Raw genomic sequence first — 24,976 nt, 5'->3', positions numbered from 1 at the left:
TATTCATGTAAGAAAGATTTTTTTTTCCCCAGCATGCCTCTGGTATAGAAGCCTCCAGTCCTACACAATACAGTCATTTTGGTTATTATATTTTATTTTCCCACTGTAAGACAGGGTGCTCTATGTGCTTCCTTTATTGTTTGAAATATTTATTTGAGGAATGTCATATTTGTAAAAAAGCATTTTGAGGACCTTGGATGAAAAGCAGCACTATATTTTTTTAAATATTATCATTATAATTTGATTAGAAAATTTCAGAAGCCTCAAATATATATGTATTTACATCTGTAAAGCTTAAAAAACTGCAATATGAAATGGTGAAATGGTATAATCTATTCTGTAAGCATTCTTTCTCTGAAATGGAAGGCAAGCAATTCGCAATTTAAAATCAGCTCCTAGACAAAGTGGAAAAACAGAGGCCATCAATGGCATTTTGTATTTGAGCAATATCCAAATTTGCTTTTATCATTAGTGCACTGCATTGCTAGCTTACAAACTTGCTTTTTTTCCAGATAATTTTAGTCCTGCATATGCTTTTGTTATCCCTAAGCTGGACTTCTATAATGTCTTCCTTATTGTGTCTCCAGAATCTGTTATTTACAGACTTCAGTGTATTCAGGCTGCAGCTGCTAGGATTCTACAAGAGAACAAGCACATTTGTAACCTGTTAAGACCTTACATTGGTTGCCTGTGAAGTTCTGGCTTTGATTAAAAAAATGTTGCTGAGTGACTTTTAAAACAACATTACAAAGGAACACCTATTTATCTCACAGACGTTTGTTTTATTTTTACATTCCTAAAATCTTCCCGTGTTCTACTTTCTGGAGGAAATCTGGCCTTTGTGTGTGCCAGATATCATCTTCAAAAACTGCTGAGCCAAAACATTTAGAAATGCAGCATCCTGAAGGAGCAATTCTTCCAGATGATGTGTTGTGTGAAAATTGGCTTTGCTAGATTTCAGAGTAAACTGAAAATATGTGGGGGCTTTCTCGAAGATGTTGTAGGTCCATTGACATAATTATGATTTGTTGTTTGACTGCAGTGCAATGATTACTTGTGTAAATGTTCATATGCAAGTATGCATATATATATATATATATACACAAACATACATTGTACATACAAGATGTAAAGTGAAGTGTTGTAATATGATAACTTTCATTTTATGAGTTTATAGGATTACATAATTTTCTAGTGGCTGAGTCTGGAGTAATAATAGTATCATAATTCATCCCAAATGATTGAAAATCAAAAGAATAATTTCATTTCTCCCCATTTTAATTCTATAAATATACCTCCAGTATTCATTGTGTATATAAGTTCATGTTTCCCGAAGACTTATATTCTTATATACCTGCCAGTTTCAATAACAGATTCTGCTGCACTCAACCTCCAAAAAGTCAATCTCCTTATTGGTTTATAGTTTGAAGACTGGATCTTCCATAATGGGCACAGTTTGGTCAACCAAACCTTGTTGTAAGATCCAGATTTTGAAGTGCTCAGCATCCGTAGCTGGAATCAAATTTTTAAAAGCATTCAGCTCCTGGCGAGGTGCCTAAAGAAGGGCCAGATTTTCAAAAGTGGTCGGTCCACTCGTTTTGGGGGCCTCCTATGTTTCATATACCCAAGTGTGGAGGAAAAGTGGTAGCAGTTTTTTGCCACAGCCGGATATTGTTCATTTCATTTGAGGCATTTTCAAACCCTTTGAATTTCAGAGCTCAGATGGGTTTGGAGTTTTCAAACTATACAAAAATGCAGAAAGTCACCTTCACTTGAAATGCTACACTCATTAAATTAAGAGTAGATGCCAGAGTGGTACAGAAGTCATCTCTGAAATGTTTCTTCTGTATGCTGCAGGCAAGAAGGATGGGATGATAGGGAGAGAGAAAATTCTGTCATGATGTTGGCTGCAGATGCTAATGCTTTCTCTTTCTCCAAGTTCCTTCCTCCAAAGATGACCACCTAGATATTTAACACATGTAGTGAGTGGTGTGGTCTAACTTTTTTTTTGTAAGCAAACTCTGCAGCTAGGGTTGCCAACTTTCCAATTGCAGAAACCCAAACACCTTGCCCCACCCTTGCCCGACCCTACCCCGAGGACCTGCCCCACCCTTTCCCTGCCCCCTGTTCACTTCATCCCCCCTCCCTCCATCGCTTGCTCTCCCCCACCCTCAGTCACTTGCTCATTTTCACCAGGCTAGGGCAGGGGGTTGGAATGCGGGAGGAGGTGAGGGCTTTGGCTGGGGGTGCGGGCTCTGAGTGGGACCAACGATGAGGGGTTTGGGAGGGGGTGAGGGCTCCAGCTGGGGGTGTGAGCTCTGGGGTAGGGTAGGGTAGGGGGCCCCAGATGGGGGTGTGGGATGGGGCTAAGTCCTGGGCAGGGCATTGGGGTGCAGAAGGGGGTGCAGGCTCCAGGAGGGAGTTTGGGTGCAGGAGGGGGCTCAGGGCTGGGGATGGAGATTGGGGCATGGGAGAGGGTTTGGGATGCGGGCTCCGGCCGGATGACACTTATCTCTGGTGGCTCCCAGAAGCGGCTGGCATGTCCCTCTGCCTTCTAGGCAAAGGGGCGGCCACGGGACTCTGCTGCGTGCTTCTCCCCCTCCCCCACCACAGGCACCACCACCGCAGCTCCCATTGGCCATGATTCCCAGCCAATGGGAGCTGCAGAGCTGGTGCTCAGGGCAGGGGCAGCACACGGAGCCCCCGTGGCCATCCCTCTGCCTAGGAGCCGGACATGCTAGCTGCTTCCGGGAGCCACACGGAGCCAGGTAGGGAGCCTACCAGCCCCGCTGCACTGCCAGTGCTGCCAGCTGGACTTTAACGGCCCAGTCAGCAGTGCTGACCGGAGCTGCCAAAGTCCCTTTTCGACTGTGTGTTTCGGTTGAAAACTGGATACCTGGCAATCCTATCTGCAGCTCTACTAATCCGTAAACAAAAGCAGCAGCAGAGGGAGACTAGCTGAAAGTGTGTGGTATGTTGAAAACACCCTGCCCTGTCTGGTAAATGGCCTGTATTTTTGCCTTATCAGGTGGTGCAGTGACCGATCTAATGTCCAATATCTTATGAATCACAGTGTGAGTAGTCCGTCAGTTCGATGATGACATTTTCATGCTCTCTCTTTTTGTGGATTCTGGAGTGACTCTGAAGTCCAAGCATAACGTGCATGCTCGAGAGCAGATTGGGCAGACAGTCATTGGTGAGCGTCTTGGTAGCTATAGCAGTGGTATGCCGCTTTTCCCTTGCAGCTAACAATCGATTATTTCTGTCCTCTTCAAAGGTGTGGAAAGCTCTGAGTGCTGTGTGTTGCCAGGCTGATCACTGATCTATTTAACACAGCCTTCTCAGATCATTCTTGGTTTTATTGCACCGAAATATATGCTGTTCTTGATGCTGTCCTTGTAGCACTTTCTGGGGCGGCCTTGATTCCAGAGTCCTTATGCCAATTTTCCATAGAAAATTTTTCTGGGGAGTTAATATTCAGGCATCCTAATGATGTGTCCAACCCAGCATAGTTGAGCTTTTATCATCATGGCCTCGATGCTTATGGCATTTGACTTTTGGAGAACCTCCAGGTTGGTAATTTTGTCCTGCCAATGGATCCCCATAATGGTATGCAGAGATCGCATATGGAAGGCCTCTTGCTGTTTGATATGCCATTTGTATGGTGTCCATGTCGCGCAGCCATAGAGGAGAGATGTGAACACAAAAGCATTATAAAGTTTTATTTTTGTTGAGAGGGGGTATGTTGTGGGATTTCAGGACTTTGTTATATAACTTTCCTAATGTCTGAGAAGCTTTCTGTATCCTGTTCATGATCTCTTTGTCAAGAGATCCATCATGGGAGATGTTGCTGCCAAGATAGATAAAACTGTCAACTTGATTTAGTTGGATTCCACTAATGGATATGTTTGGGGATATGGCACAGAGCAGTGAAGATGATTGGTGCAACACCACAGTTTTCTCCAGGTTGATTGTGAGGCCAAACAATTTTGATGCTTCAGTGAAGCAATCTACAACGCACTGGAGATCTCCCTCTGTATGTGCTAGGAGGGCACAATCATCCGCAAAGAGTGCTTCTCTCAGTAGTAGTTCTGTTACTTCTGTTTTTGCTTTAAACCTTGTAAGATTGAAGACTGAGCCGTTGTGTCTGTATCTGATGTATATGCCTCTGTGGAGCCCATCTGTAGCATGGTTGAGAAGTTGGGTGAAGAAGAGCTTGAACAGTACAGGGACAAGGACACAGCCTTGTTTGACTCCATTTGAAATGGGAAAGGAGTCAGTGAGGTCTCCATTCAAAAGTACCTGACCTTGCATCCCCTCATGAAATAAATGAATGATCTTTACCAGTTTTGGTTGGCAACCAAGTTTGCTGAGGATCATCCATAATCCTTCTCTATTGACTATATCAAATGCTTATGACAGATCGATGAAAACACTGAACAGATTCATGTTTTGTTCGATACATTTTTCTTGTATTTATTTACCTGATACTGTAAATCATGTCTATGGTACTACGACCAGGTCTGAATCCGCACTGAGTCTCAGGTAGATTGGCTTCTGAGACAGATGAAATCAGTCAGTTCAGGAGGACACGAGCAAAGATTTTCCCAGCAACAGATAAGAGAGATATCCCACGGTAGTTATCACAGACTATTTTGCCACCTCTATTTTTAAATAAAGGAATAATTGTGGCATCTTTGAAGTCTTGTGGCATTTCTTCACTGTCCCAGATATCAGTAAGGATCTTCTGGAGTGTTGTTATCACTTTTGGACCCACAGATTTATATATTTCTGCCAGGATTCTATCTCTGCCTGAGGACTTTCCTGAGCTCATCAAACTGATTGCCTTTTCTATTTCTTCAAGTGAGGATGTTGAGTCTAGGTGGTGCTGAATAGGCTTTTGAGGTATCAGACTAATAACACTTGTTTCGATTGAACGTGGGCTGTTCAGTAGTTGGCTGAAATGTTCAACCCATCTCTGTTCCATGCCATGTTTGTCTTTGATAACTGTCCTTCCATCAGCCATCACGAGCGAACCTGTGCCCACCTTTGAACATCCATAGACTACCTTCAAGGAATCAAAGAATTTCTTTGTTTCATTTGTTTCTGCATACATTTGAGTGTCTTCTGCTATCTTCTCCCACCATTTATCTTGTATCAAGCATAGTTGTCTTTGTGCCTTGCTTTGCAGGTGTTTAAATCTGTCTCTTTTTGAGGAGACTGACTATAATTTTGCCAGATTTGGAAAGCCTCACATTTTTCTTTCAAAAGTACTGTGATTTCCTCATCATTTTCATCAAAACTGTCACGGTGAGCCCTTTTCTTCCATCCAAGGATGTCAGTTGCAGTTTTTTGTACTGTCTCTCTAAATTCCTCCCATGCGACAGGGGTATCATGAAGGTTGGTTTCTCTTATGCACTTTGTAGCTTGTCTCGATATGGTGCATGATTTAGTTTAACAATACCAGGGGATGTCTTGATTGTTTTTGGGCATTTCAACGTGTGGGTACAATGTGTAGATTCAGTATTGACCTAATGATTCTATGATCCATCCAATATTCTGCTCCATGCATGGCTCTGGTGATCCTGACATCCCTTACATCACATTGTCGGACAATGATGTAATCTATTAGCTGCCATTGTTTGGATCTGGGGTGCATCCATGTAGTTTTACATTTGTCTGCCTGTCTGAAGATAGTATCTGTAATTGTCAGGCTATGTTCTGCACACTTGTTTAGGAGTAGAGGACCATTTTCATTCATTTTTCCAATACCATGTTTCCCAACGACACCTTGTCAGTTGTAGTTATCTTTACCTACTCTTGCATTAAAATTTCCTAGGATGATTAGTTTGTTGCTTTGTGATGTTGACTTGATGAAAGAGTTGAGATCAGAGTAGACCTGTTCCTTAGCATTGACAGGGCTTGTTACGGTGGGCTGGGCGCATATGCACTGACGATGGTAGCAAATCATGACTTATTTAGTGGTAACCGGAGTTTCATGAGTCTTTCGTTAATGCCTATTGGAAAGTCTTCAAGACATTGCAAGAGTTTTGGTCTTAATGGCAATTCCCACTCCAAGGATTCTATCTTTGTGTGGTTCTTTTCTCTTCTTCTTTCAAATCAAGAGGTATTGTCTTTGTCTATCATAGTCCTGTTGTTCCAAGCAGCACTCTTCAGTGCTTTTTTAGTTATCTTTGGTTTTTGACCACGTTGAGGATGATCTACCAGCTGTGGTAAGCTGGCCAGGTTTAATTTGGGCAGGCAGTGTTTGAGGCGCCATTTCTAGTCCCTTCCCATACAAAGGGAGAGCCGTGCAATCCCAAAAAGGGCTGCTCTGTCACCTGGGGTGTTGCCGAACTTCCTGTTGCCCTTTGGTCAGGGATGGGCGACCAATGTCCCAGGCCACCTGTGTGCAGGCTTGTGGCTACGACTGCCGGTAATCATCTTCACCTGGCACTCCCCCATCGCCACAGGACTTTTGAGGAGAAATGTGCATGAATGACGTGTGTGTGAAGTTGATTAAAGAGTCGTTGCACTGGGACAGTCCCATTCTCTCGGCTGCTGAAGCTTGGCCCAGTGGCACAAAGACTGTTACAACTGGAGGCTCTTTTAGCTGCAGTGAATAGCCATGACTCCTGTAGTGCCCCATCATGCCTTTCGCCTTCCACAATACATCGCTGCACTGCTTTTCAAGCCCTTGGAACAACATATGGTCTCTTTCGCCTTGGCTACCATAACCGTCTTCATATGCTTGGGAGGGCAATCCCTAAATCATCATCTGTTTCCACACTTCTGGTTACCCTCACATGGTTTAGCCTGCCTGCCGAGGCAGTTTACCGGGATGTGGCCACTGTCGCATACTTACAGCTACTTGGAGCTTCATGTGAGAACTGGGTGTACAGTGAGGACCAGAGAGGAAAAGAACCACTCAAGGAGTCCAGCAGTTCGGATCATTCAAAGGTACTACCTATCCCATATACCCCATACACTCCTATGAATCACAGTGGATGGAAACAAATGCTATAGACCTTTGGAGAGGTTGGAAATCCAGCTAGATCTGGTGGCTCATGAGATATCAAACCTTTAAAAGAATCGCATCATTCTGTGCACCCTCATGCCTTTTAATCCCACCTGATTATAGTGGCCACTGTCTTTAGAACTCTTAATCAGCATCAGTGATGTTTATTATCTGAAAGCTTGTAATCCTCATTTTCAGAAAGCTGATATCATCAATCCCCTCCTTGAGGCATGTAATGATCACAGAAATTGCAGAGGAGTAAAGGGACTTGCCCGAAGTCACATAGGAGGTCAGCGGCAGAGGGTGGAATAGAACCTTCTCTTGACTACCCAGTCCAATCCTCACTGCCTCTGAAATTGCTGACTTCTTTGGCTGACCATTTTACCTGGGCATTCTGCTAGCAGTTTTGACAGTAGGGAGTTTAATTTTCTTTGTCATATTGCAATTCAATTGTCTGGGGTGTTATGGATATCTAAAGGGTAGGGTTTAAATTTAGCAATCTGCTGTGTTATTGAATTAGTTTTATGTTGTGTTAATCTCTTTGTCTCATGGCATTCATTGCCTGTGATAATTGATGCACAATATATAACCAAGTTCTGTATTCACTTGGGTAACTGCATTTAATTGCCTGGTATAAAATATGCGTACTAAGTACAATCTGCTATGACTGAGAAGCTCTCATTGGTATGGACTTGTCGGCGCTTTATCTTCCTGACAGCCTGTCTGAGGAAAGTCTAAAAGTCTCCCACAGCCCACCATGTAAGGATGAAGAATGGATATTTGCTCTGTGACTACGAAAAGAGAGATTGCCATAACTGTTCTGTGGTCTTTTCGGAGTTCTGTTTGTGTTTACTGCATTGGGCTTTAAAACTGCGTTAATTGGAAGCTCCATAAAAATAAAATTAAAAAATATACATAATATACAATGTTCTCCTCTATATTATTTTTGGGGCTAGATTCAGCTCAGTGGAGATACTCACCTGAGTAAAGTTACTTATGTGCATGAGTGTTTGCAGAACCAGAATGTTTATTTTGTATGCCTTCATGTTACTAATATTTAAAGGCGCATAAATTGGTTTAAAATCATGGGCCAGCTCCTCTTCTGGGGGAAATCAGCCTAGCTCCCCAGGAACTCAATGGAACTACGCTGCTTTACACCAAACTTTTCTTTTACTATTATGATTTGTAAAACTATTTTTTTACAAAACCTAAATGTTGAGACTAAACTGACTGTTGAGCATCTCTGTAAGATTATTTTATGCAATGTCATTTTGCATAATGTTAATACAATGTAAGAACTTTTCTCCCATAAAGATTCTGTATTGAGAAAGAAGGACAGATCAATATCTTGTATTGTACTAGCACTGTTCTCAATGCTATAGCTACAGTTTTGTCAATGCTGTCATCATCTATCAATTTTTGGGTGAAGTTTCTTTAAGGATTTTTAGAATTAGTGGTTTCTAACTCCAGAGTCCAGTCCTGTGCTTCTTTTTTGCACCTGTCACCAGTTTTATGTACATCATTTTGCAGAACGTTCAACAAGGAGCTTAGGTGCACAGATTTGTTATTCAGTTCTGTTTTGCTGACAAAATAGCCCGCAGCAATTCTTGGTCAGAGGGGATCAGTTCAGCTTCAGGCTTTGGCTCACCTTGTGACTTTTTGTCGTTCACCCTACCCTGCGGCTATTTTCTTCTTCTTAGCCTATGTGCAATGTGCCTCGGGTGGCACGTGATCAGGATTCATCACTGAATTTGGACTGCTGGTTGGATCATTAGCTTCCCTGGCCCGGGTACTGACAGGGAGCATGACATGAATGCCCAGCTGGTCAGGGAGAAAGCAAAGTAGCCCAGAGCTACCTTGGAGAACCCATGGGCACTTTAAAACCAGGAGTTCCCCAGATTCATGACCAGAGCTAGTGACACTGTTCAATAAGTGAATCATGAATATTTTTATGAGTTAACACAATGAAATGGGGGAGAGGGATAGCTCAGTGGTTTGAGCATTGGCCTGCTAAACCGAGGTTTGTGAGTTCAATCCTTGAGGGGGCCACCTAGGGATCTGGGGCAAAATCAGTACTTGGTCCTGCTAGTGAAGGCAGGGGGCTGGACTCGATGACCTTTCAAGGTCCCTTCCAGTTCTAGGAGATAGGATATCTCCATTAATTTTAATTTAATGAATTTCCTTTGCTGTTATTTGTGCAATGATATTATTCATTTTCTGCAAGTATTTGGACAACTCATGGTTTATTCAAGAAAATGTTCATAAACCCCCAAAGTTTCAGGCGTTTTAGCATGAGTGGGGATTTGCCACTCATCATTGTCCTGTCACTCATCATTCTATTGTCACTATTCATTCTCCTGTTTAAAATTTCTCTCATCCAGTCCAGAAGCAGAAGCAATACCAAGTGATTTAGCTGACCAGCAGTGCATCCCAATAATACATGGTAAAAGACACTGTCAAAACAAATAGTTTGCAAGCTGCCAATAGGCTGAAATTTGTTTACTTAAAATGTTCAGCATTTGTTTGTGAATCATAACACTTGTAGAAATTAGGATTGAATTGTGAATGATTCATAAAGAGGAAAGAGGATGTACTGAATGTCAGATAACTTATCAACAGCAAATAATTCGACCAGCTCTAACCTTGAAATCGATGTTAATGGCTCAAAATTTGCAGTCTGAGGTAGATGAAGGAGCTAAATATGGATTTAAGGAGCTGCAGTTTAGGCACCCACTTTTAAACATCTCAGTATGTAGCTTTCTTGATGTAAGTCACCCTCTGTTCAGAGAATCCTGTGACCTCTGGCCAGTGTTTTTGGTAAAGTAGTGATTGTACTTAAAATGTCAGTTTTATCATAGCACAATAAAGAAATGACATAGCAAAGTCAAATACTGAAATATAATAAATATTGAGATTTTAAGTAGACCCAATGTGTCCCAGAACAAAATATGTTTTAACTTAGTAAAAGTGGCCATTTGTAATTTACAACATATTATAAATGTACAAAGTTAACTGATTACATTAAGTGATTTTTTTTTCACTTGTGTGGCTTTTAAGATGATCACCTTTATATGACATGAGTTGTAATTACAGCTCCATGCCTCTGCATTACCTATGGCAGGGAGGCTATTTGTACAACCGTGTTCACCCTTCTGGCTTATATTATAGTCACATAATATTTGCAGATAAAAGTGTGGGAAGAATTAAGCTAAAATATAGTCTAATCACTTTTATTATGTCTTTTCTAAAGATGAAATATTGAGCTTTACAAACTGGAAACAACACGCTTAACGTCTATTAAGTAATTTTCATAAAGAAAATTGAATGTGTATGACCTGAGCTTCAAACTATTTACCAAAAAGGCACCTAAAATTTTTATTCAAACCCACATTTACTCTTATGTATGTTTGGTTGTTTGCATAGACAAAATGTTTATGTAATTAGCCTTTAGCAAAAGCAAATGTGAGGTTTGCACATTCAAATTCTCTATATGCATTTTTGGATTCTCTTTTGAAAATCTTATCCTTAAAGCCTCTTTTTGCTTCCAGTGAAATTAATTCCAAAACTTCAGCTGACTTCTGTCATGAAAAACTGGGGACTTAAGGTTTGAACCAGCCAAGCACAATTAAATCAATGGGAATTTTTCCACTGACTTCAACGAGCTTTGGATCAAGCCCTTAGGTCTCTTACACAGCAGTGAGGCAATCATGACAGACTGTAAAGACTCCAAAAAACCTACTGCAGTCTGTTACATAAGTAATGCATAAAAGACCTAACATAGCCTTAGATATGTGCTTAGCTCAAGCAAAATAAATATTTGCTCTCTAAGAATTTGAAGGTGGTGTTATAATCAAAGTTGTCACCTCTCAGTTTGGTTTCATGCTTTATTTTCCTTTTCTTCAAATCCTTTTAACTTTCAGAAATGCCCAGACACAATGAGAATCACAGACAAAAGAATTACCTCTATGTAAAATTCATGTTGCAACAGAAACCTCACCAAAGCAAAGACATTTCAGATGGAGGCTGATGCACTCCCTTTGCTTCATATTGGTGTCAATTTGTGGGCTCAGGATATTGTGTTTGTTAAAGAAAGTACCAGTACATCTTCTTTAACATAACAAGCCTTTCCTGGTTTGTGTTCCATTCTTAAAATTACTCCTTCATCTGGAAACATATTTAACAGGCAACTGTTTCCTCGAAACTCACAACATCAATTAATTTTTAACTTTTTAAAAAATTCATATGCAGCCCAAGTATGTCCTTTCAATTGATGCTGGCATGCTGAGGTGGCTGTGCAGGTACTGATAAAACCTAATTTGTGAAGGCTTTTCAGCCAGAGGCAAGACATCTGATAGGTTCATACATGGGCACCATTTATTCAGTAAGCAAGAATGCAGGTTAGTTGAAACTCCTTCACTAACACTTGATGAAGGCGTACAACTGAACTGGATTTGGAGATACAACTGAGAGTAGGTAGGAACTTCATATAGATTTCAGTCGGAGCATGCTGTTTTGAAATTAGACTTTAAAATCAGCTTTTAATATCTGATTAATTGTGTTTTCTTGCAGCGCCTAATGAACTGTGTGTGGACTCTGCATTCAGTAACAGTCAGATTCTCCCATCGCAAGATGTTATTACTACAGTAGTAGGATACATTCCTATTTGAAGTCAGTCAGCAACAAAAGGAACCAGTTTAAACGATGGCTGCAGGTAAATATCTGCACTATGCAGTGGCCACCGAAAATATTGTTGCTAAAATGATTAGTGATAATTACCTTTTGTTTTCAAATGGAACTTAATAATATTTTTCCTAAGACAAGTCAAATTGGTGTGAGCTCTTTTTATACAGGTGCCTAAATAATGTCACAATTTCTTTAATAAACTACATTTCATGAGAAACATGTCCCTTCTTTGAATATGTGGAAATCTCATGATGTGTATTTCCACAGAAACATTTGCCATTGATTAGGTAGTCTTAAATTATAAGCTTTTTTGAGCAGGACTGTATCTTCTCTCACTGCTATATAGCACCTAGCAATTTTATTGGTGCTCCAAAAAGATGTATCATAATAATAAATTCTAATTATTTTCAGTAAGATTTATCTATGTCTCAAACACTATTTTCTGTTAAAAATTGTGGCATATTGACTTTTAAACTCAGAATTTGTCTCTTTTGCCACAGCTGCTGATGGTTTGGGAAGTACAACTATAGATACCACACAACTTAATATGTCAGTCACTGATCCAACAGCTTGGGCTACCGCTATGAATAACCTCGGGATGGTTCCAGTAGGATTAGCTGGACAACAGCTTGTGACGGGTAAGATTTCTGTTATATATTTGGATTTTTTCAATCTTTTTATAAACATCTGGAATCATTGCTGAAGACAGGTATATTTTTATAGTCTCAGAATAATGGTTGTAGGTGCACAACTTCTATGATTAATATTGCATACCATGTATTAGTCTCTTTGTATAATGGGTATGTAATCCATACCGTGTTTTAACCTAGTAGAACAACCAAAATCTTTGGGGAAATTAGAGTTCTAAACCATTGATCTCCAGGCTCTATGCTGGGTCTAGGTTAGGGAGGGGATCAAGAGATGTACTTGGTCTTTGAGAGAGAGCTGATTTTCCTTCCCAGTAGTTTTCCTTGAGGTTTTGCCAAGGAATAGCGTGGGCAGCGGCTGCAACCTCCTGACTGGAGGAAGATGTTTGTGCTGACAAAAGAAAGTGCAGCTATAAATATATTCAGAAAAAAAATGGGAATTGCATGCAATTCATATCCACTGGTAGCATTAGCTAACTGAAAGAGAGAAGCAATCCCTTCTTTCTTCTAATTTTTTTGAACACCATAATTAATTTTCAAGGGCTATTATTCTTTGACTTTGTCATTTCATTTACAGCTTGCGAGAGCTCTGTAGTGGATCACTTAATCTTTCCAACAATAATAAAAATATTATTTTGCCCATTAGAAACATTGAAGGTTCAGTCCTGCTCCCATTGAAATCAGTTGATTTCAGTAGGAGAGGGATTGGGTCAAAGTGAATTAAGCTTCACAATACTCCTGTGAGGTACATACAATGGGCCAGATCCACAGTTGATGTAAATCAGTTTAGCACTCCGTAAGAAAGATAGGGTATAAAAACAACCTTAGGTAAGCAACTGCTTAACTGATTATTCGTACCACCTTGCTTAGGGTTCTTTTAATTTTGATTGCTTAACTAAAGAAAAGGACTTGAAAGATTAATTTAGTTTTATAGAGTTTCATTAAATATCCTTATCAACAGGGATTAAGAGCACAGAATATAAGAAGGCAAAAATGGTATTGGATTATGATTTGGCTAACATAAGCTAGGAAATTTGTCAGTATAACCATATAAACCATGTAGGTTTTCAGAATCAAATTATACAAAGACAATAGAAAATAACACTTTTACTCAATCACTATGTTGGGAAGGTGATTTTTTTTTTTAATTTTGGCTAAGGATACATCTATACTGTAAAAAAACAAAACAAAACAAAACAAAACCCCTGCGGCAGCAAGTCTCAGAGCCCGGGTCAACTGACTCCAGGTTGCAGGGCTTGTGCTAAAAAGAGCAGTATAGACGTTTGCACGTGGCATGGAGCCCAAGCCTGACAGCCCCCTCCCCCCAACCTCCTCAGGATTCAGAGCCAGAGCTCCAGCCCAAGCAGGGATGTTTACACTGCTATTTGCAGCCCCATAGCATGAACCCTGAGTCAATTGAGCCTTGCTGCTGCAGGTTTGTTTGTTTTGCAGTGTGGTCAGGTGTCCTTATAAATACACATTTTGGTTTTAGTTCTTTTTATTTACTGACTCTTTCAGCATAGACATATTTCACTAACTCGATAGCACAAACGTGTTTGATTGCAAACATTAGCCTTACTTCTTCACTTTATCACTTAAACTAAAAGAAATCAATATGAACACAGCTTCTTTCTTTTCTAACAGTATTGCCCATGAGGTAAACCCTGTCATTGAAATTTACAATATTTTGCCCAAAGCTGTATCACTTATAGTTGACCTCCCTTTTATACACATTTTAATTATAATATTCGATTCCGTCAAGTTCCCTATTTTACAGCTCTATCTGGCACATCATAGGATATCAATGTTTGATATTAATTTAATGTTTTTTTTAATTCATTCACCGACAGGAAAAAAGGGGGAAGTCTCTTTAGCTGCACTTGCTCTTTTAGAAAAGAAATGTCTTTGAAGAAATCCAGCCATTAGACCTTCGGTTTTTCTTCTTGTAGGCCTCCATTCTAGCTTTTCTAAAGGGCCTTGATGCCTGACAAATCTTAAACTGTAATAACTCATAATTTTGGGGCCTTAGTTACTGCAACTATATCTGCCTCCCAGGGCATTTGTGAAGTTAAATTTTTGGCTATCCTTTCTGAAATTAGGCATTGAATGGAATTTTGCCAATTTACACTACCTGAGGATCTGGCCCAGAATTACCCATCATATAGATGGGTAAACTAAGACACAGAAAGGTTAGGTTACAAGTCCAGGATCACACAACAAGACAGTCCAGAGCAGGAAATGTAGCTGGTGTAGATCTTGGGTTGATTCCCAGTCTCCCGCTATAACCATTAGATACACTGTTTTCCCAACTATACAGCTGTACCTTGTCTTAGATTTTTCATCCACTCAGTATATTGGTGTTCAGTTGTACAGTAAACTAGAGAGTCACACACTTCATTGCTTATGTATGCCGAACTGTACACCCAGTGAGGGAGGGCAACATATTTAGCTGCCACCTGTTATGCATAGGCAATGGGTGGTGTGGAAATTTCTCTGCCTGTGGTACCAAATGAACATTCTATGGGCCTGATTTTCCAATGAAGGCTTTTCCAGTTTTCCAATTTTCACCAAAGGCAATAGGGTTCTGCCTGTTGATACCTAGAACAGTCTCTAAAAAAATTTGAATTGATCAGATGTGTTGTTCAAAAGCTATTGTGTCACAGACAGAAATGCCATTAGGTTGACTATAGGGCTTTGCTTCGCTTGACCTATAAATATGTGCCCCCTAGAAACAAACTAGCCCAGTGCTCTCTTGATGTGCTTTACTGAACTTTGACTTTATTATCTCCAAATCTGGAAATGATTTTGTATCGGGGTGCCTTTGTCTGGTTCCATTGATCAGTGTCTCCGTTGTATATAATGTAGGAGGATTGGCACACTTCCTTTCGTGTTTCCCCTTTCTCTCCACTTTTTTGTGCAAATTCTTCTCTCAGCAACACCTCTATAACCTCCCCATTGAGCCAACAGTGTTGCACAGATGGAATTGAATTTGGCCCTGTTCGTATTATTTCCTTGTGTGAGGATCTGAAGGACTTCAGTTTATCACCCCAACTGCTGATTTATTTTTGGAACTATTTTTTACCACCTATATTAGAAGCACTTCTTGGGTCAGTTAATATTTGTACAGCACTTTTAAAGTGTAAAGTGTAGCATAAGTGATAAGTATTAATTACTAGAGTGGAATATCTCCTTATTTCCAGCGAGGAGTAGAAGAGTCCCCTTCTCTCATGCCTTTTGCTTTCCTATGCATAAAACTATGTACAGTAGAATCTCAGAGTTATGAACAGCAGAGTTACGAACTGACCAGTCAACCGCACACCTCATTTGGAACCAGAAGTATGTGATTAGGCAGCAGAGAACAAAAAAAAAAAAATCAAATACTGTACAGCACAGTATTGTGTTAAGTGTAAACTACTAAAAAAATAAAGGGAAAGTTTAAAAAAAGATTTGACAAGGTAAGGAAACTGTTTCCGTGCTTGTTCCATTTAAATTAAGATGGTTAAAAGCAGCATTTTTCTTGTGCATAGTAACACTTCAAAGCTGTATTAAGTCAATGTTCAGTTGTAAAGTTTTGAAAGAACAACCATAACGTTTTGTTCAGATTTACAAACATTTCAGAGTTACGAACAGCCTCCATTCCCGAGGTGTTCATAATTCTGAGGTTCTACTGTGTTATGTATTTCCCAAAGTAAATAGGTGCTTTGACATTTCACTCACCCCCTCCCCACGATTTCATGAGTTTTGACATTTTTCACCATGACAAAACCATGATTTTCACAATACTTTGCCATGAAAAGAATTATAGCTCTACTGGTTATGGCACATTTATCTGCACTGAACTACATTTTCCATCCATTGTTTTAGCCCAAGTACTTAAATGGTTCTTCACCCTTCCTGACTCTGGTGTTCATGATTTATGTTAATTCTCATGATACGCTAAACTTCTTCAGCATTTATACTTTGCTTTCAATAACCTCATCAACAGTATTTCTACAAACGAAAAAAGAGGAGACCCCTATGGTATCCCAGCACTAACTTCTTTCTAGCTCTAAAAAGACCTATTTCTGGCTATTTTTATTTTCCTGCCCTGGTGCAGTAAATACCTTAGACTGAGTTTAGGTCGAGATTTATCTTGCATATGAAATGTTACCTAAGCTAGCACAGTCTGAAATTCTGACTGCTGTACCAACTTGTGGTGTCCTGGTGTATCAACTTGGTCTACAATCCTTGAGTTTCCCCCAAAGATATTCAGGCACGGCTTTCCCTTCCTGAAGGTTATGCTGGCTGTTAGTAAGCTGTAGAGTTTTTCCCTCCACTTTTCCTCCATTTGATCTGCTCAAACGTTTTAAGTTTTTTTGTCCCTTTTCTCAGCTGATGTTAATTTAGTTGCTCTGTAATATCCCAGAACGTGTGTCTTGTAATAGAATTATGTTGGCCACTTGGCAGCTTGCAGGACTCTCTCCTGAACTGAGAATTAGTAAAAATGACAGCTCAGGCTTCTGCAATATCTGGCCAATTTTTCTATAACAGTCTGGGATGTGTGTTGTCTGGTCCTGGTGACTAATCAATTTTAAGCACTGCTAACCTTTTAATACCTGTTTAGATGTTATCTGTACACTATTTCATTCCTTATCTCCTAGTGCTGTAAAATTGGATTTTTGATCTGGGCAAATGTCAGAGCCTTTCATTTGTAAAGATGGATTCTTGTGAATAAATGTATAACATCTCTTCTGTTTCTATACTCTTTGCTTCTACTTCTTGTTATTTAGAAGGCTCATCATTTTTGGTTATATTTGGCTACTGCATTACATATAATTTAATGTATGTATTTTTACATTTTATATATATATATACATTTATTGTGTTATATATATCTATATATATCACAATAAATAGAGTGTAATAATGCATTTAGTTTAATTGTTAAAGATTGATGCAGTATAGTTATGGTTCTAAGCCCCTCTCTTCAATAGGTTATAATTTTTCCAAAAAATTCCCCTTGGGGCTGAAATTTCTCATGCTTGGTCTTAGCCTACAGGTGAAAATTTTCTGGAAAGGTTGGAGCAAATCTGTTAAACAGCGTTTGAATGATCCAAGCACTAAAATTGGTGTTTTCCAGCTTTGAGACTTTGAGAAATATTGTCAGTTTCTTCTTTGTGCTGCATCTTTTGTGAGATTTGAAGTCCTCCCCATTCAGTCGATGGGAGTCACAGCAATGATTCTGGTACTCCACTGCCGACTAGTTAATGTATTTAGAGGGATTTTTGAAAACATGTTATTGATCACAGATCACTGGAAAGACTTTTATTTTGGTTTGCACTGGAAATTTTTCAAAGTAATTTTAGCACTGCTGAATATTGTCATTTTAGGGTTGTGTTTGCCTCAGCAAGTGGCATCAGATCACCCTGTTTTCTGAAAGGCGATGTGATGTCAGATGGGTGATTTATTTCTCGTATTTCTTTCTGATTGTTCTTTTGGTTCTGGGCCATCATTGTGAATATAGTGAATTAGCTTGGGTATTTATTCACTGAGAGTAATTTTAAGTTTAGGCGACTGTTGTTGAAGAAAAATTTGCCACAGTTCGTGAAACTAAGATGGTGGATGGGCAAAAATGTTGAAACTATAAATAAAAGTGAGGATGGGTATAGTTGCCTGAAAGTCAACCCCTGGACACCCTTAGAGGCTTCTTTAAGCTCTTTGTGCACACATGTACCATGTGGTAAATCAAACAAAAACCACAAGTCCAGACTGTGATGGGTTCCCCCGGGGTTGCCACCTGGAACGGAGGTAACACTGAGCCTCCGTGACCCACCAGCCTGGGCTCCCTCTCACACTGAGCTGCTGTGACAAGCTGCAAAGCCCTCCAAGCTTGCTCTTTCACCAGCATTCACACAGGTAGGGACACACCCAGCTGCAGTACTTACAGGCTGCTGTGATCAGCTCTGCATGGGGAGGCAACAGCTAAGGAACTGCCCAGCTGCTCAAGAGCACAACCCCCTTCTGGAGGGTAACCCCAAAATTAAACTGTTTTGCACTGCACAGAGATCTGTACAGCGTAAGCTCATGAAATCTGCCCCCTCTCTCAGTGTGAAGAAGAATATTCAAGAGCTTTCTGTACCCAGTTATGATTTCCACACACTGGTTTTAGACAAAACAAAAACAAGTTTATTAACCACAAAAGATAGATTTTAAGGGATAGCAAACAGATCAAAGCAGATTACCTAGCAAACAAACAAAACACGCAAACTAAGCTTAATATGCTAAAAATATTGGATATGAGTGGCAAATTCTCACCCTAAATGATGATTTAAGCAGGCTGTAGAGATTCTTGAGGGGCTAGCCACACTGGCTTACAGCTTTAAACCCCAGGTGTTCCTTTCACAGGCTAATAATCCCTCCAGCCTGGGTTCAGCACTTCCCCCCAAGTCAGTCCTTGTTCCTCAGGTGTTTCCAAGAGTCTCTTTGGGCATGGAGTAAACAAAGAACCACGATGATGTCACTCCCCTGCCTTAAATAGCTTTTGCATATGGCAGGATCCCTCTGTCTCCAAGCTCTGTTCCCACACCTTTCAGCAGAAAAACACTGGTATTCCAAGATGGAGTCCAGGACCGGGTGATCTGGTCACATGCCTCTGTAGTGTCATAGCAACCATGTCTCTGAGGCTGTTTGTAGCGTCCTCAGGAAGGCTCCCCAGGAAGGCTCCCTGGTGGAAGATTAGCTTCTTCTAAGACCTATTGTTCTCCCTAATGGTCCACTGCCTTGAATGGACCCTTCCCAGTCAGCATCTAGACTGACAATCTTTTGCCTAGTGGGTGTTCCCCAGGTGTAAACACATTTGTAATAGATACATCAACAATAATATTCCTAACTTCAGATACCAAAATGATACATGCATACAAGTAGGATAATCATATTCAGTAAATCATAACCTTTTCAATGATATCATACATGACCTATCTTGCATAAAATATAATTATGCCATACTCATATCATAATAATAGTACTATAAAGAATAAGGGGTGTAGTGTCACACAGACATTCACAAGAGAGTCATACACTTGATCTATAAATAAATTTATTCCTGGCAAATTACACCATCTGTCTATTAATTGACCTGTATGCCTGAAAACTGAGATCACTATGGTTCCTAGAATCTTAAGTCAGAAAAAGTGAGAAAACAGATGACTCAAGCACTGTTTGTGGAAAAATGCAAAGTAGATTCAAGACAGACTATGACTTAAAGAATTCCTTTAGCCTTCTCCCTTGACTATCAAAAAGTCCAGGAACTCATCTCCTTTCCACCATAACAATTGCTGAAACATGCCCAGGAAAGTTGTTCCAGACCACAAATCATCTTGTCCTGATGTCAGTAATATTAATTGTTGTTTTCATTAAAACGTTTTGCTTATAGTTTGTTTTTGTACTCATTTTTGTAAAGTTAATGAAATAATCATACATAACAGAGGGCACAGGAGTCATGTCTAGCAGTTCCCCCAGATATGGAAGATGTACTGTGACTGCTAGTGAAGACCCTGAGAGGCGGTCACTTGGCCAGCAGCTTTGCCCCATCTTGCTGGATATACGACTGGTGAAAATATGCCACATGTTCTTGATCCCCAGTTTTGATGATTGCAGTGAGCTATGCTTAGGAATAAATACAGCAGTCTACTGACACAGCAATGTAGGTCACTGGGAGCTTATTACCTTGCTGCTCCAGACTCTACATTGGCTTGCAACTTAATACTGGAACAAATTCAAGGGTCTAAGTCTTAATCTTCAAAACCTTGAATGGGCTTTCCTAAAGCTTTGTGGTTACAGGATCTTAGGAAGATCCTTCTTTAGAAATCATGGCTTCAGACCATTCATATAATACAAAGCAGGGGGAAAAATCAGGGGCACACTAGAGAAAATAAATGAGCAGAGTTCCCTAATTTTATTCTAGTTCCTTTCTCTGTGCTGTACTTGCAGTCATTATTGTGGACATGCTGGGTTTTATTGAAGGGGAGGAAGAGCAGAGATTGACAGAGTTTAAGTTCCCTGAATATGCAATCAAGATAATCAAAGGAAAGAGACACACAATATACTATAAAGGTATAGAAGACTAAAGCCTCCACACTACTAAAACAATTTATGACATTCTCAAGACTTGAGAAAGCATTAAGAATAGAAGAGGTAATGTCAGAATGCAAATATGTGGAGTCACTCGGAACATCAATAAAAAAATCTCACGTATTAGGGTAACAGGTTGGTTTTTTCATTGACCCAAAAAGCACCTGCCGAGTTAATCACACTTTCTGTGATGTGAGTGTTACTCAAGGAGATTTCACACCAGGGGACTTTAATCCTAAAATACTAGGAACAGACAGGACTAGGTTACAAAAAAGGAGAGTCATCTAAAGGGGAGAGAAAATGTGGCTGAGATACTAAGAGTCTTTGATACACTATTCAGTGTAAGCATTCCTCTTAGGTCATTTCAAGTGTGTCCTCTGTATTGGTCCTTAATTGAGGCCAAGGGTAAAGATAATGGTTAAAGTTTGTTCAACATTTAGAAATGAGTTGTACTTTTAAAATAAAAGTTGTAACTTTGGTATTAGGGCTAAATGCCCCCAAATAAACAGAACTAGAGGGGCTAGCCAGAGCATCTTAGCACATTTGTGAATTGAAGGGATGCACTTAATGTAAAATTCATGCTGTATATTGTAGGTTTTGTATTCTGTTGTATTCCTTTCTTCTGTTGTACTGTGCTAGCTTGTGGCCTGAGACCCTTTGAGAGAAGGAACATGCCAACTGTGTGGCATAACTTTTATTATAAAGTGCTAGGTACATTTTTAGTGCCATATAATTCATACTTTTTAAAAATTCTGGCTGCTGTTACTAACACCAAAAATTCCTGTTTTAATTGAAATTAAAAACACAGTAAATATTCCATTTAGGTTAAGGTTTTATAAAACTTTTTTTCATCCCTTTAGTTTAATTTGAGGGTAATGTTCCTTTATAGTTATTATTTTTTCTCTCTTCCCCCCAAGTCTCAATAAAGAACAGATCACAAACAATCACCAAACTCCTACTATACAAAATAATCCAGCATACTCTGTGGGACAGTTTCATTTCCACCATTCATTCATGCTGGAACACAGATTATCGATAATACCTGACATTTGTATACCTCCTCCAGTCAAAGGATCTCAAATTCCCTTTTCAACATTAGTGAACTAAGACTGACTCCTGCGCCATAGGTAAAGAAGTATTATCCCCATTTTGCAAATGGGGAAACTGAGGCATAGTGAGATTGTGGTTCACTCAGGGCCACACAGGAAGTCTATAGCAGTGGCGGGAATAGAACACTGGTCTTATGACTCTCCGTCTTATGCTTCAACCACACGCTGACCTTTCTTCTTGGTTAGCCTGTGGTGAGGTAAAGTACTGCTTAATCCAATAGCATTGTGTGGTTTCAGTTAAATAATGGATTTACCTGACCATGTATCTTCCATGCTCCACTGGTGGTGAATGATGGGTCTGACATCACCAGCAGATCACACAGAGTAATGTTTTATGCAACAGGAGGCAGCTGGTCACTTGCAGACTTCTCTTAGTGGACTCAGAAGAGGAAAAAACAATGACATTTAACAAGTCAGATATGTTGAAATACTTTCTAATCTGTATTTAGACTGTGTTCTCTGCCCAAGTATTAGAGTTACTGTCTTACTGTGGTTTCAAGAATTTGATACAGCTTTATTACAGGCAATTTGCTTTCTAATGTATACATATTCAGATTCCTCACCATCAGGAATTTTACCAAAGGATAAAAGCTATCTTGACTCTAAATGCTTTCCATTGTCAATTAATCTTCATCTTCCCATACCAACAAAAACAACATTATTATTATTATTATTATTTATTTTATTTTATTTATTTGTATTAGGGTAACATCTAGAGGCCTATTGTGCTAGGCACTGTACAAATATAGAACAAAGTCAGTCTCTGCCCCAAATTGCTCACAGTCGAAGTGAGAGAAGGTGGGTGAGACAAGCTTGTCTCTCACCAACAGGAGATCGTCCAATAAAGATATTACCTCATCCACCTTGTCACTCTAATATCCTGGCACCAACATGGCTAAAACACCTCTGCAAATTATAGTCTAAGTGTAAGACAATAGAGGAGTGGATAAAACAAATAGATGGGGGAGCACAAGTAAAGAGTGAGATGACACTAGTCAAGATGAAAAGTTATGGTCACGCTAAAGCAGTTGCCTAACCATTGTCTAGTTATTGTGTAGGCATCGTGGCAGAAGGTAGTTTTAGGAAGGGATTTGCAGGAAGGCAATGAGGTGGCTTTGCTGACATTTGCAGGGTGCTCCTGGCAGACAGGTGAAAGCATGATGGTGCTTATTGGAAATCGTTTTTGAATGGGTGATCAAGATTGGCATCATTTGTGGAACAAAGGCAGAAGTCGAGATCTCAGTACCACATAATAGGAGATAGGTAAGGCAGGGATAGGCACGGTTCATGTTAAATGTTTCTTAAACTCATTTTGTGCTTTCTGCTATGATTGTCTTGCCCAATTACTTATTCCTTATTTTACTCTTTGGTGAAATAATTATGGCCAACTTCCCTGTTTAATGTTTATTACCTAGTCTTTAGATTGTCCCTAATCAAGCAGTTCTTTTAGCAACTTTATGAATCTCTTTCAGGACTCTTAAAATGTAGGCCTCAATCCTTAGGCATGCATATGTGTTTGCAGGATCAGGCCCTTAGCCTAGGAATGGAAGGAGTCCCTAGGCCCCTCTTGTGTAGGAAAGTAGGTGATAACTCTTCCATCTCAAGCCTTATTTTTTGACTTTTTAAAAACTTTACAAAATGTACCAGAGAAGAGCAACATCAAAAATAAAATAAAACCCCTACAAAGACCAAAAAACCCACAAAACATTAGGAGGGCAAACGAGAGAAATATGGCCAGTTTAAAATAAAACCTCTTGACACTCAGAGTATCTCTTTCTGAGCACAAAGCTGACTACTGCCTATTTAATGTATTAAATTCTATGTAATCATCTGCTTTTTGCTGAAATGCACTTCAATACTTCAGCAGTGTAGCAATCTACATGAACTGAAGGAAGGACCATGGGCTGCAGGAGGAAGGAGTTTGGAGAATGAGTGCTGTGTGAGATGGCTAGGAATGTGAAAATACAGTTGGAGCTGTTCTGAAAAATGCTGATTTAATAAAGACTGATTATTTTAATTAGAGTGGGGTCCTCTCATGTTGTTACCCAGCACTCGGACCATGAAACAATCTCAACTGAAAGTTCATTCCTGTGATTCACAAGCCCCCGAAAAATAAAATAACTCCTTAAATTCTTCCTATATATCAGGGGTCGGCAGCCTTCCAGAAGTGGTGTACCGAGTCTTCATTTAGTCACTCTGATTTAAGGTTTCGCGTGCCAGTAATACATTTTAACATTTTTAGAAGGTCTTTTTCTCTAAGTCTATACTATATAACTAAACTATTGTTGTATGTAAAGTAAATAAGGTTTTTAAAATGTTTAGGAAGCTTCATTTAAAATTAAATTAAAATGCAGAGCCCCCCAGACTGGTGGCCAGGACCCGGGCAGTGTGAGTGCCACTGAAAATCAGCTCAGGTGCCTCCTTTGGCACATGTCCCATAGGTTGCCTACCACTGCTATATATATATATTGCCTTTTAACTCTGTGTCTCTTAATTCTGGTCCATCTAATTACTTCAAGTATGTCATCAAGCTTAATTTTATAACAACCCTTAGTTAGTTCAGGCCTGTCACCACTGATTTATTGACTCCCAAAGGTAAGGCCTTTCAGTCTTGAGGCTCAGAACATTTCTGATTGCAATTCAAGGTATTGTACTATAAATCTAAATACAGTTGGGAGCTGTGTTTTATATATTCCATTCATAAAGATAAACATTCCCGCAGGTTTTGAGGTTTTTACTTTAGTTAGAATGATGGAAACAACAGAACAAGAGTCCGATTCTGCAGAAGCTTTCTTACAAGTAATCCTCATTCACATGAATAGTCCTATTGGAGGCAATGGATTTCTCACGTGACTAATGATTACTCATGCAAGTAACAGCATGACAGGGCCATGGGAAACAACACAAATCTCCATGTATGTCTCCTCCATAACAAACTACATCAGCTCTGCCTCACAAGATGGCAGGTGCCCCTGCAGACAGGTACGCTCCTTAGAAATGTGAAGGCACTGTGCAAAGAAAACAAAGTAATAACAGCTAATGACTTTGTGCACCACACTGTGTACCTTAGAGACTGCCTCTCTTTTCATGTTTTACCTCAGCAGTTGAGCTGGGACATTCTAGTTTGCCATCCTCAGAAATGTTCGTCTAGGGGCTGGAGATTGGCTGGTCTCAGGAGAGGGCTTTTTTTACTGTAACTCTTGCAGCTAACAACTAAAGGTTGCATTCCTACATCCCTGCTTCCTCAATCCCCTGACCTCTAGTTTCCCATCAACAAAGCAACAAGGTAGGTTTGAATACAGCCTTACTTTCTAATGCAACAAATATTTCTAAGATGCACTTGCAGCTGCATGAAATAGCAACACAAATACATCTCACTGCTCTAAGTCTCACACAGAGACATTGTCACT

At 39.8% G+C, this 24,976-nt stretch overlaps 1 protein-coding gene across 5 annotated transcripts in view; it reads left to right on the top strand.

The window, feature by feature from the left end:
- Positions 1-24,976, top strand: part of ENOX1 (ecto-NOX disulfide-thiol exchanger 1) — a 497,518-nt gene that overhangs the window by 293,988 nt on the left and 178,554 nt on the right. For all 5 annotated transcript variants that reach the window (XM_034758427.1, XM_034758426.1, XM_034758428.1 and 2 more), the window contains 2 exons: positions 11,588-11,729; positions 12,202-12,339. In XM_034758427.1, the coding sequence (XP_034614318.1) occupies positions 11,720-11,729; positions 12,202-12,339 (148 nt within the window). In that variant the 5' untranslated portion in view covers positions 11,588-11,719. The remainder of the gene's footprint in view (positions 1-11,587; positions 11,730-12,201; positions 12,340-24,976) is intronic.

Source organism: Trachemys scripta, chromosome 1, assembly GCF_013100865.1.
Source record: "Trachemys scripta elegans isolate TJP31775 chromosome 1, CAS_Tse_1.0, whole genome shotgun sequence".
Classification (NCBI taxonomy): Eukaryota; Metazoa; Chordata; order Testudines; family Emydidae; genus Trachemys; species Trachemys scripta.
The sequence above is the reverse complement of the archived record's forward strand: the minus strand, read 5'-3'. Positions and strand labels throughout refer to the sequence as shown.